This window comes from Clupea harengus, chromosome 8, assembly GCF_900700415.2.
Source record: "Clupea harengus chromosome 8, Ch_v2.0.2, whole genome shotgun sequence".
Lineage (NCBI taxonomy): Eukaryota > Metazoa > Chordata > Actinopteri > Clupeiformes > Clupeidae > Clupea > Clupea harengus.
In genome coordinates, this window is record NC_045159.1 from 23,862,298 (window position 1) to 23,882,050 (window position 19,753).

General features: G+C 44.8%; 1 protein-coding gene across 2 annotated transcripts in view; it reads left to right on the plus strand.

Moving 5' to 3' along the window:
- Positions 1 to 3,010: 3,010 nt before the first annotated feature.
- atp2a3 (ATPase sarcoplasmic/endoplasmic reticulum Ca2+ transporting 3) overlaps positions 3,011 to 19,753 on the plus strand; it is a 49,627-nt gene continuing 32,884 nt past the window's right edge. For both annotated transcript variants that reach the window (XM_031572405.2, XM_012822796.3), the window contains exons 1-4: positions 3,011 to 3,424; positions 13,365 to 13,382; positions 13,952 to 14,034; positions 18,736 to 18,840. In XM_031572405.2, the coding sequence (XP_031428265.1) occupies positions 3,307 to 3,424; positions 13,365 to 13,382; positions 13,952 to 14,034; positions 18,736 to 18,840 (324 nt within the window). In that variant the 5' untranslated portion in view covers positions 3,011 to 3,306. The remainder of the gene's footprint in view (positions 3,425 to 13,364; positions 13,383 to 13,951; positions 14,035 to 18,735; positions 18,841 to 19,753) is intronic.

The following is a 19,753-nucleotide window of genomic DNA, read 5'->3' on the forward strand; positions in this document are numbered from 1 at the left end:
AGCAGTGGCTGTTGTCTGTGAGCCGGAGAAGACCCCTCTGTCCTGCTTGTCTGATGACATTTGAGGGTGTGAGAGAATGCGACTGCTCTTTCTCAATGAGCGTGCCGGTATCTCCCTCCGTGCCATCCTCCGAGACGACTACTGCGTCACAGATGCAGCATTCCCAGTCTGAGACGGGTGGGGAGGGGAGGGAGCGAGGAGGAGGAGGAGGAGGAGGAGGAGGAGAGGAGTGTGAGTCTGTGTGTGGGATGTGTGCTTGCATTTGTGTGTGTGTGTGTGTGTGTGTGTGTGAGTGTGTATGTTGAGGAGGTGGGGGGTTTCTCTCAGCCTTGCCTGTCAGGTGCAGCTGCAGCAGCCAGTAGAGGAGCCTCACTCCAGATCTCCTTGAGTCAAAGTCAATGACGACAGCCAAAGCGGCACCCCCTTCACTGCCAGCATCCCGCAGTCACAGCCCTCATATCATTTCAACCCAGCGCCACAGCTGTGATGACAGTTTTTGTATTGACACTGTGCAAGTCCCAGATCTTATCACAAGAGCTGTTTGCCTCAGTCGGACGTAGCCTCAACATTTTTGACTCCTTGCAGTGTTCCGTGACATCATTTGCAATGTATTTCTCATAGACCACTGGTAATGAGGTTGTTTGCAAAAGCCAGAAGGCTAATAAGAAAACAAGGTGGTCAGTCCAGATATGCCAAGCAGGGTGTAAAGAGACGACATTTTCATTTTTCTTGCCTGCATGGAAGGCCTCTGCCCATTTCCATAATGCAAATTGTGAGTGTAAGCAGAGGTGAAGGCAAATGCTGCTGGAAAGCAGAAAGGACTGTATGGAAAATGTGGTGTAAGTAGTGCCCTAGCTGGGACAGACAGCCATTGTGTTGAGAAGGAGAGAGAGAGAGAGTGTGAGAGAGAGAGAGAAGGAGAGAGAGAGAGAGGGGGGGGGGGGGGGGGGTGGGTGGAGGATTTCCCTTTCGTAAGGACTTTGGCATTCGAGGGCTACCCTTTGGTGTCGGCTACCAGGACACATGACTGTGGCAGTTTGTTTCTTTTTGGAATAATTTGTATTGTGATGTGAAAGTGATGTTGTGATGCTGCTATGTGACCAGGGAGGGCATGATGTCCTTCTGGGCTTGACTGCTGCTGGTGCTCCGACGTGCCGTGTGTTGTAATGTGATACCGTACAGGCGCACAGGCATACGTGTGCTTAGTTTAGCATATGCACGTGTATACATTTAAACCTGTTGTATGTCTACGTGCCTTTTGTAGATATAATGTTTCAGAGCTGGCTGGCGAAAATAACACTGCCATTTCTATTCTCTGAAAGCAAGACAGTGCCCATTTATCTATTTATCTGTATATTTTCACCTAAGCCGCCAATATGAACCCTTGGGCTTCTCTGTCCAAATGTCAGTGGATTCTCTGAAAGGAGTCAGTCACTGTTGGTAATTGATTAAGTGGTGAAGCCTGGTGAATACCAAAGGCCCAGGCCCAGGAGAGCTGAAGTGCCGCATCCCTGCCTCCATCACTGCCTCATCCCTGCCTCCATCACTGCCTCATCCCTGCCTCCATCACTGCCTCATCCCTGCCTCCATCACTGCCTCATCCCTGCCTCCATCACTGCCTCATCCCTGCCTCCATCACTGCCTCATCCCTGCCTCCATCACTGCCTCATCCCTGCCTGCATCCCTGCCTCCATCCCTTCAGTGCCCACAGGGCCAGTGGCAGGCCAGGGGTTGGATCTTGCCTGAATGGGCCAAGAATGGCCATGCTGTGCCTGCACAATGCTATATGTATATATGTATATATATATATATATATATATATATATATATATACAGCCATTATTATCAATTTACCATTCAAGAGCAATATTATTTTATCTTATTTTTTATTATCTATTGAAGGTCTTGCTAACTACTAAAGGCACATAGATTCTAGTCTAAATTAATAAAAGGGTTGGGTTAAGACAATTCAATGCAAGAAGATTGAAAAATGTCAATATTTTTTGCTCAACCACAACCAAATACAAATGCCAAACTCTTGCAACACCTTGTAGTCTCCATAGACATTGTAAAAGGCAATTGCGACAAGTCTACAACTTTCAACACAATGGTGCGAGTTAGTCGCAGGCTATATATAGGTGTGCACTAGAAGAGCAGCCTCGCTGTGAGGTAGGACAGAACTGGAGCACCTTGTTCTACCACAGTTCTCTCTGCTGCGGAGTTGGGCCACCACCATACGCAACCACCCCTCGCACTGCAGGTATGTCACTGTGAGCCTGAAGCACAGAAGAAGAGTGTGGAACATTCTTTAACTCTGTGAGAACCTCTATCCAGCATAAAAATAATGTAGTTTTGGCAATGTGTATGCTACAATACAGATAATGGCCTTGCGAGTTTTGAATTCTGGCCTTTTCGACAAGGGCCTGCCTCTTTTTTTTTCTCCAAAACCCAGGATTGCATCAGTCAGGTGTTGTGTTTTGACAGGTCTTACCCACTTTATCTATAGTATCAATAGCACAAATTTTGGAAGACAACTTTACATTTTTAGTTGTCTTCCAAAATTTGTGCTATTGATCCTATAGATAAAGTGGGTAAGACCTGTCACTGTCAGGACTAAATGTAATGCGGAAGTAGGAAATATATGCCTATGTTTGGGAGAACATGTTTGGGTGACTAAATTCTTAATAATGTAGCTGACGGGTAAGAATATGACTGCAACCAAAAAAACTGACACTGAAAAACATTTAAGGAAATCACTTTTGAAGCAAACTTTAAGGTTTTTGTAGTCAATTTTGAAATCAGAAATTTTTTAACTGCAGATTCATATTAGTTCATGTTTGACCATATTTAACGTAAGAGGTCACAATCCAAAATGTTGCTTTTGAATTTCATGTGCACACAAATCGTGACTATGAAGAAAGAGCCGCTGACACGCAATGGTGGTTCTGTGACTCTGCTCGATTCAGGTAATACAAGCCAATAGGAGCGCGAGTCGGTGCTTAAAAACGCTCTCTCACGAAAAAGAGGCGGACCTTACGAGTGAAGTACACCTTCCGATGAAGTAAAGATATCAATCTCGCCGATTGGGTAATAGCTGCTTTGCAACACGGACTCGGGAGGTACGGCTGAACTCGTCGGCTTGCAGAAGGGGCAGGTGGTAGTCATCACCGACCCACCTCCACTTGGCAGTGAGAGCGCACCTCGTTAGAAATCTATTTCGTTACATATCTAAAAAATATACTGTAGGCGCGTTTTATTTAAATTAATACATGTATTTCAAGTCATTGCTGTAGACAGTGCTCTAAGATGGAAAACGCCCACACTAAAACAGCATCTGAAGTTTTAGAAAACTTCGGTGTGAACGAAAACACTGGACTGACCTTCGAACAAGTGAAAATAAATTTGGAGAAATATGGACCAAACGGTGAGTAGGACGTGGCCTTTACAAAGGCAGTGTGTTTCTGTATTGGTGTAGGCTATTATATTGTTCAGATATCCTTCACAGCGCACACACGGAGCCAGAATGAATTGTGTTTTTAGAGCGGGTAATTAATTTCCTCGTCAGGAAAAGCCTTCAGCAGTGAAATGGCATGTATTACCCCGTTGTGGCAGCATGTCCGACCAGATAGTTATTAGTCTTCATTATTTGTAGTATTATTTGGACTGATGCTTGGGTTTGTATTTCGGAACAGTGTGTGAAATTATCCTAATTGTGTGTAGATAAATCCAGTAGCTGTGCGATGACGCACAGGTGAGCGTCTCTGTGAAGCCAAACATACTCTGTCTCCGTGAGTTTTGCAGACATCGTGCGGTTTGTTTGCAAGCCTACGGTCACCGCGTGCGTGTGTATGAGTCCGCTTGAACCGTGGTTTTCGAGCAGTATCCAGCTAAGAACCTGCCCTGTTCATAATTTTTAATTCCGCATATTGTTCGGTGACCGTGACACTGGGTATGCTCACGGACGTGACCTCCTCAGACGTGTTGTCGAATGTCTTGCATGGTTCAGTAAGATGGGGCTTTCGATGTCAAAATACTGTTCGATGTCATGCCATACAAACAGCGTCTGGTTGATTATTTGCTTGGAAGAAATATTATGGAACTGCATTTATGCATATGCTAATTACGACTAAAGATCTCGAAATCGACCCGTCCATGAAGCAAGAACTTTAAATTGCGTTTTTTTTTTTTTTTTTAAAGAATGCAGTAGACCAACTACTTTATTTAGGAGTTAAATAGGCTACTGCACCTGTGACTCCGATACCCTAGAGAAAAACTTGAGTAACCAGTTTTGCACTTCGTCAATGGGGGAATTCACCTATTGGGTTAGTGTAGAGAACATGATGAAACTTTTAGGCTCCAATTTCGTTCACTGTAGGTCGAGGATACGCGCTGTTCAGCAGAGCATGTATTGAGTCTGTTCTTCTTTTGTTCCCCTTTTACTGAGAGGAAATGTGAAATGAGCAGCTGCATGTTCGCCCGGTGAGATGTTATTTGGTTCATTCATTGCTGCAGTGAAAATACGACAGGGTGTGCTTGTGCCCAGGACAAAAACATCTATTTTGCATGGCCTCCTTGATTCAGCGGGGGGTTTGCATGATGGCCCGTTTAAGTGCAATGATGGCAGTGGTCATTGGCAGTTCATCTCTGGCCATTTTCTGAGTAGCAGCAGAAGGAGATGCCAAGTTCATGGACCTTTTGATGTTGTTCATCTAGTGAAGTAAGCATTTATTAACTGGCCCCACACCAGTGTCGGCACAATTTGGGTTGAACTCCGTATAAACTCAGACGTAAAATAACTCTGCGTCTATTTTTAAAACACGGTAGCTTGGTGTAAATGACCGGTACACACATACAAGTGGCTGATTCTTAACCGGATCTGGCCAAGGTCCGCCCGGGATCCGGCTGTTGCTCGGGCCATGTCGGGACTGAGCCGAGTGGCGGGAGTAATTACGAGGGCGACACAGCGGCCCTTTGTTGCACGAGGCAGCGGTGCCCAGAGGCCTGCGATGACTTCATGGAAAAAGCAACATCTTGTTGAGATAGCGTCTCTCTCTGTTTGAGCTGTCAACTTCCTGCCTGTTTCAGTGAAGAGATAAATGCCGCAGGGAATACCCTTTCCTCTTTTAACTTGCTCTGTGTTAACCGTGCTGCTAGAAAACTCGAAACACTTCAGTCCACGCGTGCTGGCTTATGTATGCGCATGTAATGTGTTTTATTGTAATTTAATTCGCTTATCCTGACTTGGTGCCTCTGCAGAGAACTATGCAGTGAGGAAGGGAGGTCTCAGAAATGTTTATGGATTTGGCAGTTCATTTCTAGGTTCTGTGGGTCAGAAAACCCCTGTTCAAAGATGTGTATGTGTAGCATAGTGGTTTCAGATTCATGATTATATGTTCACCTTTGACATGGTGAAGACTTGTTAACAAGCCAACTGTAGTTTTTTTTTTTTGGTTCCCTTTGAGTAATTGTCATATTGCGTAAAACAAACGTATCCGTATTCCTTTCTGTGCTGTAAACATGGCTTCTGACTAGGCGTGATGTGCAGAGACTGCGCAGCACTCGGGAGAACCCCCTTCTGGAGGGAACCTCCTTGTAAAGTTCCAGCACGCCTTCAAACAGCTCGCCATAGGAGGTACTGTAGCAGCATTCCTGGGAAAGATATACGACTTGCCAGTCTCCCAGACGTAGACATAACATTCCAGTATTAGAACATGAGGCCTTCTCTCCATGGTCTAGCTCCCCCTGTGGAGCTGTGAAATGGAAAGGAGTGTGTGTGTCGGGGGTTAAGAGGGGGGCAGTAATCAATTTGCTATCAGCTACTTGCATACTGTGGCTGTAATGTAATGGAATGGAATGGTTTGGCTGTTCAACACGCGCGTTGATGTATTTTTGGTGAAACTGAAGTTTTTTGTGTTTCTGGACGTTAACACTGGAGATGCACATGGTTTTAATTTGATTTTAATGGCAACACACACACACTCGCACTTGCACTCGCACATGTTGTGTTGCAAAAGGTTTGCCTTGAAGTTGAATGAATGTAGATGAAGCTTGCAAGTCTGAAGTTGGTGGTAGTTGGAGTCCTGAAGTTCCAGTTGTTCTAGTGGAAAAGCCTAAATTAACCTGAACTGTTTATCGTACATGAAGGTGAGAAGTGTTTGTGCATCTAGACTGTAGTGGGCCTTTGCTATGTTAATGGTACAGTGAGGGAAGTCTGTAGGTTGTGTTCAGTCTCAGGGTCCATCTAGGTTGGATTATACAAACCTGCTTTGTTTGGGTTTGCCTCCACACCAAAGCCTGGAGTCTCAGTGGCCAGGTGACATGAATGTGGTTCCTCTCATTGTGGTGAGGTGCAGCCTACATGGGTATTACATAGCTGTCTCCCGTTGTTAGAGGAACTTCAAGGTCACACATCTTCACAGAAGAAATGCATGATGCTGGCATGAAAAGTTCACACTAGCTGGCATGAAAATGTACCAGCAGAAGGAGGAAATATAGCTATATGGCAAAGAAAAATAAAATCAACAACCTAACTAGTAGCCATAAGCTATATTCAGATTCACTGTCTTCATCCGCTGTTACTTTGCCCTTATGAGAGTGGTTTAGCTCCAGGTCTGCCTTGTCTAAACAAAGGATGACTGGCAAAAAAAAAACGCTGGAAGAAGAAAAGAGACGGGACCTGGGTTTTCATAGCTCGCTGCCGTTTGGCACACTGGCTCAGCGGGGGCCTCGTCCACAGCTGTCTGTCTGTCTGTGTCTGTCTGTCTGTCTGTCTGTCTGTCTGTCTGTCTGTCTGTCTGTCTGTCTGTCTGTCTGTTCGTGGCACTCTGCATGGTCATCTCGTTTCCTTATTGCTGTTTGCTCACGTCCAGTGACAGAAGCTTGCACCTAAGATGGTTAAGCCCAAGTATATTCAATGCAGGTGCTACTGCAGACTAATTTGTACTGGGCAGCCATGTGACCGTGTGCTTATATTATTACCCAGCCTTCAGGATTTGCTAGTAGGGACTGTGGTCATGTTTTGCTTACTGTATAAGTTTACGTGACATTCTGTGTGTTGGGGGAAAGTGTCCCATTTCATTGTTCTGTGTCTTTTGGCTGGTGCGAGTTACGCACCCGCAAAGAGCGTAGAGGAAGTCGCAGCACACACTCTCTCTCTCTGTCTGTCTCTCTGTCTGTCTTTCTTTCTTTCCTTCTCTCTCTCTCTCGCTCGCTCGCTCGCTGTGCACTGAGGGCTGTGTAGAGGATGTTTTTGCTCTCCTAGCTGCACGATGTCAGACGCACACATGCCTCTAACCCCCCTCCAGGCACGCACACACATGCCTCTAACCCCCCCCCCCCCCACACACACACACACACACACACACACTGGTGGGCCGTTAACAGGGCTCTTTTGTAGCCGTGTGTTTGTGGAAGGCGAATGGCCGGGCCTTCTGGAGGTGGGTCTGATGGAAGTGCTAACCACGCCTGCACTCGCTATCCCTCAGGCCTTGAGAGAGGGAGAGAGAGAGATAGAGGGAGAGAGAGAGAGCTTTATTAGCTTGAGCAAATTGCATTGCTGTCAGTGTCTCTTCTCATCATCCCTCCATTTGTATGCATGTCTTCTTCTTTCTTCTCAGCTCTTGCCCTTCCTGTGGGTTACGCTCTTTTGCTCTGTAGGGCAATAAGAACTTTAGTATGTAGTAAAACAAACAAACAAAAAAGTCTCAAACTTTTGATCCAATCTTTTCTGTCCATTAAGCCTTTGTGGTTGTATGCACTACCTTGTATCAACATTCATGTAGTATTACTCAACAGACTAGAAATGCTTGTTAGAAACAAAAACATTGATACGGTATTCAAACATAGTATCTCCAATTGCATTCCTCTTAGCTCTTTTTCTCATAATTTGAAACAAAATGTTTCTCAGTTTTGACAAAGGTATGGAATGATTTGTTGAATTATGCCTTGGCACAGGTCCCAGCTTATTCTTCAGATGTTTTTTTCAAAAGTTGTACATTACACACATGCTATGAAGAGGCTGTTTGTCTTGACTTAAGCCTGGGGATGCAGCTTCTCTTCCTCTTACACTTGCACTCTCTTAGCAAAACCCACAGACTAGTGGGTGTACGTTTGCCTTTTTTCCTTCATGTGATGCCGTATTGTTGCACATGTCCCTTAAGAGTCACGTGTCTCTGAGTCTTTCATGTTTGGCTAAATATCATTACTATGTCAGTCCTTATGCAGCTGAATGTGGACTCCAGGTAAATGACTGGTGGGTTTTCCGAGTCCTTTCTGCCCCTCACCCGAGCGCGTACAGCATGGCTGCGCTTCGCAGTTCTCCGCTAACATGTCACTTGTCTCTGATTCTCACCTCCTACTGCTGAAGTCACCACCTCCTCTGTGGCGATGCGTTGACTCACTCTCAGTGAGGGAGGGAGGGAGGGAGGGAGGGAGGGAGGGAGGGAGGTGCACTGTGTTTTCAGCAGCACTTGTGAAGTCATTTCATCTAGTGTGTCTCCAGCTCTACATGCATTCATCACAGGGTTGTGGCATGTGGCTTTGCTCTGGATGCTCTGTGCCATGTCACGGTGTGGGACGTGGCCCACATCAGAGCCAGCGTCGGTCCAAGAGCTTTCAGGGCGTCCCTATGGTTTCCTCTGTCATGGGACATTTGCAGTGCATGCCAGTACAGCGAATGAGCTGAATCAAAGCTGGCGCTACGCACTCCGTGCCGTCGTGCCGTGGCCTCTTGCTCAAGGCGGTCAGGTAGGGGCATGTTGGTGCCTTGACGCGCTGGTGATTACGGGCAGAGGTATGGCAGCTGCCCACATTGGAGTAAATAAGACGCGACCATGCCTGTGCCTTGCACAAGACTGAACAGTGCCACATGTTGTGCTATATTGTTTTGGTATTAGTCAGTGATTGTCTGATAGAAGGTAGTGGACTTTGCAGGTCTCGCCCTTTCCAGTAATGTAACAGGAGTAAAATGTTAAACATGATGAGGACTATTAGGCATCATCTATGGCCATTTCAAATGTTGGCTTGTTTTAATGATCCCCTCAGAAGTTTAGTGGCAAGGACGAAAGAGGATGCACATCAACAACTGGGAAACACTGTTCGCCTATGTGAGGCACACAGTGTATAAGTAAATACTAAGTAAATAGCAACAGAATTTTACATAGCAGTGCCTTTAGCTGCAGTGATGTTAATGGTGCCCCCAGGGATCACCTCTGTTTACATTGAACATCTGTCGTTTCGAGAGAATGAATTCTGAACCGTGGGAATTACCGCAAGGACGTGAAGCTTAGTGGTTTGGGATGTAGCTGTGAGGGTTCTGTCGATCCAGTTTCTACGGAGTGTGTTGTGGAACACGTAGTACCAAAGCATGACAAAAGGCCTTTTCATCTATGAAAACGCCTGGGATGTGTCACTGGTTTTATTCTATTAATGATTTAGTGTCACTGGTTTTATTCTATTAATGATTTATTGTCGACTATGTTGCTATGGACTGATGTTGTAGTGAGGCTCACTTAAAAGATTGCGAAGTTCGCAATCTCGTTATGAAAAATGAATGCTTTCTTAAGCTTTTTTTTGGTTGGGGAAAGCTCTTCCGATCATGTTGTCTTCTCCCTATCTTTACACGAGCGTAATAAAAAGGCTTCCTGTTGTCTGAGGAGTCTGTGTCGTCGTCTCTGTGGATGCCGCTTAATTGAGCGTTAAAACATGGCGTGGTGGCTAATAGCAGCGCAGCATGGCCCCAGGCCCCAGGCCCTTGTTCCGTCCTCGTCTCCCCGTCTCATGTCCCCCCTGCTGCAGATTAATGTCAGGAGCGATGGGTACCAAGTGTCTGCCAGAGGGGAGCGCCGAGCCCCTCAGATCACGTCTCTTGAGTCCCCCCCGCCCTTTGAGGAGCTAAAGCAACACCACCACCCACAGTGCACATGTATTCAAAAACCATTTTCAGTTGTATGAGAGAGAGATTCTCAGCCCTGTGCACGATGGGCCATCTAAATTAGGATTAGTAGAAGAATAGGAGACTAGCGTAGACTTTTTTTTTTTAAAGAATTATTCGGGAGGAATGTACTGCAGTCCAGTGAACATGTCTTTGGAGTTTGAGGTTTTACTGTCAGATTCAGAACGTTCAGAATGAATCCTGTACTGTATGGAGTGATGGGTTGCTTGGGAGCTTCGCTTCATGGCCCTGCACGGAGGCCCTATGCATTGCATAATACTTATTTTGGGTGATTTTCGACGCTCCCTCCCCAGCCGTGAGCCACGTCACCCAGTGAAACGCAGTTTCCAGCCGTGTCCGCACGCCAAGTAGCCATGGCAACCTGTTTTGAAAACTTCATACACTTATGGTCAAGAGAGAAAGGGAGATGGGGTTGAAATCCAACCCACAGCTGGTGTTTTTTTTTATTTATTTTTTTATCTCTCATTCTCATAAACTTGATGACATGTTTCGTGTCAGGGAAGCCCAGAGGTTGGTCTCTTGCGGTCCCTTGCCGGATTACGGTGGGTAACCTTCAACTGTGCAGGGCCGAGTCCGATAATGGACTTCCTTTTACTACCCTCTGGCACCCTGGACATGGGCGTGAATGCCAATGTTGTTGGCAACTGTGTCCAGGAAGTGTTTCCCTTCTAGTTTAATGCGTAAACAGGCTGGCCCCTGTTTTAACCGTCTGCCTGAGAGGGGGAAGAAGAGGGCAAAAGAGAGATTGTACAACGCGAGAGTGGGAGAGAAAGAAAGAGAACGAGCGAGGGTTGGGTTAAGTCAGTATGCCGGAATGTGCTTGGGCAGGACGAGGCTGAAACAACCCAGATGACTGTGAGGGAATCCTTGGCACCGGGTGACTGGGAAACCCCGTTGAAGCCCTCCTCCGCCCCTCCTTCCTTCCCTCCCTCCCTCGCTCCCTCTCTCTCTCGTTCCTTCCCTCCCTCCTTCTCCACCACCAAGACTCCCTTTGTCTCCCAGGTCTGGTGCTGCAGCCAGCCTGTCTGCCATAAAAACATTACCCAAGCAGGGGAGGTACTGTTACGGGGGAAAAGAGCTTATGTCAGGCACCTGGAGCATGGAAAACACTAGGACAAATTTTTTTCTTTTTTTCCCTCCAGGCCTTTTCTGGGGACTTTCTTTCCGCTGTATACTCCGTAAGCGTTGGGCACTGACTTCATTTATGCCAGTGTAGCCTACTAGACAGTAACCGCTATTTATTTATTTATTTTTTTTGCTCAGGTTACATCAGGATTTCACTGAAACATTTGGAACATTTTGAAACATTTTCACCTGTTTCAAGCCCAAAAACTGCAGTGTAAAAGTAACTCTAATTGTGTGTTTTTCGTTTCTCCCATTTGTTTTTTTTTCCCCTCCCTTTTTCTCGTATAGAGTGTATGAATGAAAACTGAGTCACAACTGATCTGACATTTTCAGGTGCTCGCTTAATCTGTCATATAACCTCTTACTCAGAGAGATGAATCAGACACGGAGCGATGCCAAGGTGGAATTCCCTTTGTTCTTCTGAGCATTAAGCCCTCTTTCTGTTTTAATCGAGTGCCTTCCCATTGAGTCGATACACAACACTTTAATTAACTTGTTTCTCTAAAGCCTCAGGTCATCGCACGTGTTCCTCAACCCCCATTCTTTCCTTGTGGTTGAAAGACTGAGTGTTGGTGGAAATAGCTGTGAGGCTAGTCTGATTTGGCTGAACTCCTGATTGAAGTCATGGTACAATTCCAGTGGCTCAGGGTCTTTTTAAAACCCTGACAAAGAAGTGATTTTTTTTATTTCCGTGGCACGTGTACCTCCTCTCTGGTATCCGTTTCAAGTGTTGGCCTCCTACGAGTGTGTTTGGTTGGTGCTCGACTAAAGACGCCATGTCGCGTCCGTTTTCCGAACTGGCTTTTTTTGTTTGACTCCCATGAGATTTTCTGGAACATTCCGACCCTATCTACTGTAGTATTTACTCAAGTGGAAACTTTGAAAGAAAGGCTTTTTTGTGTGTTTTTTTTTTTTTTTCTTTGCTGTCCTTGGACAGACCCCATTCACTATTGATAGCAGGGGTTTCCCTTTTTTTATCAGCGGAATGAGAAGGCTGATATGGAAGCTCTCCCTGCAGATAAGGTGAGGGAGACACACACACAGATGGCCAGGCATGACTCGGACAGAAACGCATGCCATGCAGGCCTGACCTTGTGCTGAAGCAGATTATGAAGATGGAAGGGCACTTTCTGTCTGTTCATTCCCACCATGTTCCGGTTATGTCCCTGAAACATGCAGGGAAAATGAATAGCTGTAGGTGCCTTGAATGATGACCTTTCTGATTGCCTCGCTGGTGATTGATTTGAGACTAATTAACTGTTGGTGGGTATGAAACAATTTTAACCTTTGGGTAAATTCCATTTTGTTCGTTTAGTAGGCCAATATGTGGTTTAGCAGCTAGTCTTACTAAGTTTAGCTGGAAACCATAGCATTGTGTTATCCTGCTTGAATGGACTTGTAAATGTAAGCGTGCTTGGCTGTCAGAGGTGGTCTGTGGACACTTCCTAGGAAGTACAGCGCAGCTAATGCCTCTCGGCAAGTCATTGAGCTAAGAGAGTGAGTGTGTGTGTGTGTGTGTGTGTGTGTGTGGACCTGTACATAAGGACCGTTATAATCCATTTGCTGCAACCTCTGTCCCACTCTCCAAATGCTCTTCATCACCCACTCGCTTCATCAAGAGACACTTCTAGAAAGTTCTAAATGACACAAGGAGGCTGTGGCTCTGTGTGCACCCACCTACTCTAGCAGTGTGCCAGCGTGAAAACAGGTGTCCTTTTTAGAGAGGTACAATAAAAATGATTACTGTTTCAGTTTGAGCGCAGCGTTAGCTTGTCATTGTCCTAAGTGAACCGAGCGTTACAGTTTCCACTCCAGGGGGCCTTGCAGGGTGGAGCAGGTGCAGGGAACTCCCATGGAAAAGTATATTTACAATGCTTGTGTACATTTCACGTGGTGACTTTTCCCCCACTCTGTATTGCTTGGGCAGTGGTATCATGTGCCGTTTGTGTTTTTACAAAGTGATACTGTTTCTTTTGCTAACTGATCTAGTGTTGCTGTATCATATTTTCATCTGCAGAACGTGTGTTAATTACTAATGTCATCCAGCAGCGGTGAACTCTTAACTATTCCTCCACTCCTGCGCCAGGTCTTTGTGTTGTCTCCCCATAATTTACTTTGAATCAGGCAAAATATCGTAGGTCCATGATATCTGTTTTCCATTTTTGTGAGTTTGTTTGATCAAACTCTTCATTGTGAAGCTATCCTAACTAGTTTTGTTCTCTCCTTTTTTCTCTCCCTTCCACTCGGTCTCATTCCTCCACGGATTGTTTTGGTCTGACACTGACAGAGCTGCCAGCCGAAGAAGGTAAATATTGATCTTTCCACTGTGTTGTTACTCTCCTTTTACAAGCTCCATGTGAGCATTAATTCAGCTCCAATGTTCCACCAGTGAGAGGTAAACGCCGTGAGTACACATCTCTTTAGCATCCCGAACAGCTTCCGCGACTCGCACAGCCCTCTTTGAAGGGTTCAGAGGTCGCCTCTGCCTCCAGTAGGCCCTTACAAGAGCACAGCCATCACATCAGCAGTAGCCAGCCTGGACAAATAAGCCATAAGAGTTTTGCATGAAAAGAGATCCATCATGATGTCGAAGGAAATTCCCATCATGCCTCTCAGAGCGTTGTTTGCATTCTTCCCATGAAAAGTTACACGCAGTAGTTAATGGACCTTCTCCATCAATATTATTATTTTATGTCATTCTTATGTCAAATGTTTTGAGTTCCTTTAATGCCAGCATCACTGTGTTGGTAAAATTGGATTACCTCGCTAGTTTGATATGTCTTGATATGGTACTGTTATACTAAACCCACATATGCAGATGCATGAAGACCATGTTGTAGTCATTTCAAATGTTTCTCTTTTTCTCGTTCTTAGGCAAGTCCTTATGGGACCTGGTGTGTGAGCAGTTTGAGGACCTCCTGGTGAGGATCCTCTTGCTTGCGGCCTGCGTGTCCTTCGTGAGTACCATCTCCTCACCCTCACAGTCTCACCTCCTCATACTGAATGTGCTGCTTATGTGGTGAAATACGCAGGTGGTGTGTTTTGAGTGGAGGACAAGGATTTGTAATCCTCATAAGGGGTCTATGATAAACTCCAGAGAGTTGAGCTGTCTTTCAGCAAGTGCGTTGCCATTTCAAGCACACACACATCAAGTCAGTGTTGCTTGACATTTTGAAGTTCATCTCAGACACTTCACACAACCTCTGCCTGACGGTGGAATGTTTTTTTTTTTCATATCTGCCATGTTCAATATCTCCAGTCACCTAAGGCAGAGCTTTGAGGGAGTGTGATGTTTGCTGTTTCTTGACACTTTGCCAAATCGCCGCCGCCATTTTGGGTTTGGCTGGCGGGGGCGAACAGAGGGGAGACATGGAGGGAATCCCTGACTGCCGAAGGAGTTTTCCACTCATTATGTCCCCAACGAGGCAGACTGGAATCGTCAGGCTATTTTTGGAGCCTCGGGCGGGGGGGGGGAGGGCTATTAAACTGTAAACTGTAATATGTGGCATGATATCTGTCCTCATTGCACAATTAATGATTCTTTTAAAGTGCACTCCACTCTGGAAGAACATGCATCCTTACATTAGCTGGATGCCAAATTGGTGGTTTATTGCTGGTCTAATGTAATGGGGCTGCCTGCTGGGATCACTCTATGCTGCTCATAGCCAAGTTAGGAGAGTGCTTTTTGTTGGTGTTTTTTTTTAAATAATTTTTTTCTTCTTTCTCTTTGCTTTGTTTTCGATCTGTAGGGCGCCTCCATTTCTTTCCGAGCATTTTGCATACTGGAAAAGAAAATGTTACAAGCGGTGCCTGTTTTCCTTGTTTGTTTTAATAAACACACCAAACTTTGTGTAAATACAAAACATCAACGCGAAACCAGCTGTATGCCGTAAGCTCCCCGGAGCCTTCAGCTCTTCCCTAAAACACGCTGGCGTGCCACATGTGAAGTTTTCCCCTCGGGTCGGCTGCCTTTGATCTCCGCTGCCACAGGCCTTTTCCCCCCTCCATCAACATTACTATATTGTCCTTCCCTTTTAAAAATACAAACGTTAACATAACTGAAAAAAAGGAGTTCTGTACTAGTCATTTGGAATCCTGTGGTCTTGCATAAACCTAGATAAAAGTACAGGATGTGCTTCTATGAGGGAACACTAGATAACTCTATAGATGTGGATATGTATATAAGGGAAGAGAAAACGAGAGAGAGAGAGAGAGAGGTGTTTTTGGAAGTCGTCAGAGCCCGAGAAGGCTGTGATGGAGAGGCACGTGGGAGATTTCTCCGCGCAGGCAGCCCACACTTTCAACTCATTTGTGTGCCTGTTTGAATATATTAAAATGGAGGCATTGAGCTTTCCTTACTTTTTGCATGTTGTGGAGAACAAAGAGACTGGTATCCAGGCGACAAGAGTGCCACACAGAAGAAAGTGAGGTTTATGTGAAGTTCTAAAGGATGTGTTTATGACTCCATTACCCGCCAGAGAAAGCCATATAGTCTTGCTTGAACTGCTTCAACATAGGCCTAGATGGCAGACTACTACACATCTATACACGCACAACGTGCCTCTTTCTTTCTTTCTTTTTTTATTTTTTTTTTGGTTTGGTTGAATCCAGACTATTTCTAGTGGTTAGTTGAACTTTATTTGTCTGTGGTCAGTGTATTTATGCAAGTTGTCAGGGGAGCTGTATCACTATTTTAAGATGGCCACGAAGCCAGCGTGTATGTTTTGCCAGAAACCGATTAGTTATAAAAAGGGCAGCATGACCAGAAAAAGGTCACTTCAGACAATTGATACACTTCCTCGTTTTGTGAGTGGCAGGTTTTTTTTTTTCTTTCTTTTTTTTTTTCTTTTTTTTTCTGGATGTCGGTTGCCATTTTAAGCACAGGGCAGAATATGAACAGGAAGTGACTAAAGAAAAAATGTTGTGGTTGTTGAATGGGGTGTTTCAAGCATCCTCTGTTTTCTGGTCTGCTTGCTTAAGGTTGTGGTGTAAACTGTCTCCAACACCTGAATGTTCAAGGCTGTATGATTTGCATTTTGACTGCCAAATGGCAGTAGTGCTCACTGGATGCCTCTTCACAATCCATCTGAAATAGAACAGAATTGCTCTACTTTTGGTCAGGCAAAGATTCACTATGTAGCCTCTGGATTGTTGGCCACAAGATGGTGTCCGTACTGTCTAGTTTAGGTCTGGCGTCAATATCCAAATGCTTTTTTTATGCTGTAGGCTGGTCATATAGCACCAGCTGTAGCACTGTTCAAAAGATGTATTTCATGACACTCTGTCAGCACTCCATGAAACCTTTGTAAGACACATGTGGTCGGAAATATCGATTTCGCTCAAGGGGTGTATGAGTTCCTTTTTTCTTTTCTTCTTTCTTTTTTTTTCTCTCTCTCTGAAGACGGCCAGGGACTGTCTGGGTCCTGCTTGAGCTCCATGTAGTGATGGTTTCTCTTATCCACACGTTGTCTCACACCATCCCTTTTTCCTGAGGCTCCTTTCTTCCACTTCAGATGACCTCATTGCCTTATAGCAACTTGCAACTGCCTTTGTTAAAGGAAAACCTCGATGTGTTATGCCAGGCAGGTCCTGTAGGGGCTTACAAATGGCAAGACCAACTTTTTGAAGTAGATTTTAACCATACCCTGCATAATATGTTTTTAATAATACTACAGTGGTCTCATCTAATTAGTAGTGCTGTCTTATGGTACAAAAGGAGCAGTATGTGAATTGAATGCAGTAATGTTCTGACTCGTTTCAATGCCCACTCTTGAAAGTGAAAGTGTTTCAGCTCTACTCTTTTGTCCGTCATGCTTTTTTGGGAGTCCCTGAGCGTGACCATTTCCTCTACCTGACTTGTAGTCAAGGGCTCCAACAACCCGACACCAGAAGGATGTGTTTTCCCCAAGAAATGAATTGTGTGGCACGTACCCTTTGTTTCAGACTGTACACTAATTACTCCCTCTGACTCGGCCATCACTCACTTATAGTGCCCTCATCTCCGAGTAGCATTTAATTGCCTGAATTTCCGTGCAGATCACTTGGCCTGTTGTGTGCATGTGTGCCCAGTCCAGACACGGTAATGGACTTGCATAAGGAGGACTGTGCAGTAGCAACAATGGTATACCTCCCAACCAGTGGTAGCTGGTATCACATATTTCTGCATTCAAGCATTACATGATCATGCTCCTACTGAAATTCCAGTATTTTCTAAAGCCAGTAGACCATTTTCACCTAGGCTGAATGTGTTGGCAATAGTTATGTTCCTGTCAGGGGTCTGGGGAACACAAACAGTATTCCATTCCCCTGCCTCAACAATATTCAAACAAACCAAAGATTTAATCAAATGAATTACAGTGAATTAATGTCAATGTTTAGTGGATGTCAATTGGGACATTCAATAAAAAAAAAGCATGAACAAGCCTGTTTACGCCATTCAGAGGCAATTCAATATTAACAATGACAATATAGTGTTAGCTCTCTTACCTTGCTAGTTGATGCTAGCTAGCTAACTCATTTGCAAGCCACTGCTTTAACAGGTGCTTTTGCCATTCTCTCCTGTACTTTCTAGTTTCCCTTTTTAAAAAGATACATGTGAAAAATGCCTTAGAAACCAAGCATTGTATCTTTTTTTTTTTTTAATGTTGAATCCAAGTCTGATGTAAGATGAGCTAGCTAGATGCACTGTAATTTGTTGTTGTAATTTGTCAATCATCATTTACATCAATGCACAACGATGCGCACGTTCGATTCAAAATGGCAAGGTTGCATTTTAAAACCCGCTTCAATAGGTGTAATGTTTTTTTTTTTTTTTTTTAAACTGACCTTTTGCTCCAGGTTTTGAAGTCCATTTATGTGCTTCATATGAATGGCGTGCGCTTCATGTCATTTTAACTGTCATTTCACTGTTTGTACAGCTTACTTTATCAGTTTGTCTATGCAGTACGCAGCCTAGTAATCAATCATTAAATAAGACACACAGTTTGAATCCATGCGTGTTATTTGCTTTTTTTAAATTTATTATTTAGCCTCACTTAATCTGTTTAATTGGACCAGCCACCCCTGGTCCAAACCCCCTGGCCCGCATGTGGGAGTCAGTCGGACTGAGTCATGGAGTCATTTTTAGGTCCACTGTAATCCCACATACCTGCCCTCTAAGGCCATATCCTCCAGCCCCTCTTAACTGTAGCTGTAAATTCAGAGAGAGCCATTTCTTTTTCCAAAATTGCGTTCCCCTTATTTCCTACCATGTGGCTGTGGACTCTGGTGGAAATAAAGGACTGTTTTGTTCCTGTTCAGCACCTGCACAGTACTGCTGCTGAGCTTCTACCATTTCCACCTGTGCCAACAGGGCATCTGTTGTGGAGGGGTGAATAAGTAGTGCTGGCACCTTGTGTACGGGCAGTGCCCGTTCAGTGTTATCCAGAGTGCTGTGCCACACACCCTGCACAGATGTCAGGTGTACTAGTCTGTGGTCTTGCAAGTCCCTAGCTCATACATAAACAGCAAAAGCACCTCAGGAGACCTTAGGTTAGCTTCAAGTGACTTTGGAATGTGTTTGTGCCCTTGCAACAGAATACAAATCCAGACGGCTATAAGGTACTAAGATGTGTGTGTGTGTGTGTGTGTGTGTGTGTGTGTGTGTGTGTGTGATGTAGGTGCTGGCCCTTTTCGAGGAGGGAGATGAGACCACCACTGCATTCGTGGAGCCTATCGTCATTTTGATGATCCTGGTGGCCAATGCGGTCATTGGCGTGTGGCAGGTAGGTCTGCAGACCAGAGGTTCTTTTAGCCTAAAGTTAGAGGCATGCCTTGTCTAAAACTAGTGAGCTGACTACCTAACAGACATCAAACTTCACAGCTTGTTTTATCACTCCTTCACATGACCATATGCCAATCAAAATACATTTGGGAATGTTATTTAAAGTAATTATGCACAAAAACGTACCTTAAAAAAACACAAAAGTTCTTTGACTTTCTGGTCTGAAAATTACATAACTTTATACCTATACTTTTAGTCACCAGGCTAGTTTGTACATCTCTGCAAGAGGCAGTTGTTGCCCATATTCCTCTTAGCCCAGGTCTATAGAGGGTAAAGAAATAATGAAGAGGCTACTGATATCGTGTGAAAATCAGTTTTCTGTCCCCCTGCTGGACTTGCTTCCTGAAAGGATTCGCCTCATTTGACACCTGCTAGGCTTTCGCTGTTCAGAGAAATTCCTGAATAGGTGTACATAATGGCAGTGGACAGCGTGGAGACGTTGTCTAATTTTTTGGGACGTACTGCTTATTAAGTGTGACAATGCCGCTCCTCCATAATTGGACAAAAGTTCCCTCAAAGGGAAGCAATTAGTTTGTGTCTGGCAGGTTATCAAAACCCAAACAGTGAGCGCGGACCCAACGAAGGTGGGGAGAGTTGGTGAAGGGAAGAATCCCTATTCCGGCCGCTCGCATTTCATTTATGGGTTTAACTAATTGGGCCTAACGTGGTGGTGTCTAGTAGTCAGTAATAATATTTATAATCCATTTATTCTATTCATTATTAGGTGAATGAGTATTTTAGTCATTAAGCATAAAACATGTAGCCATACAAAACGCATACTAAGTTAATATAGCCTTACACTTGATCACTCTCCACTATGACTCATTATCTCATCTGTCAGAGGGGTTCTTGCC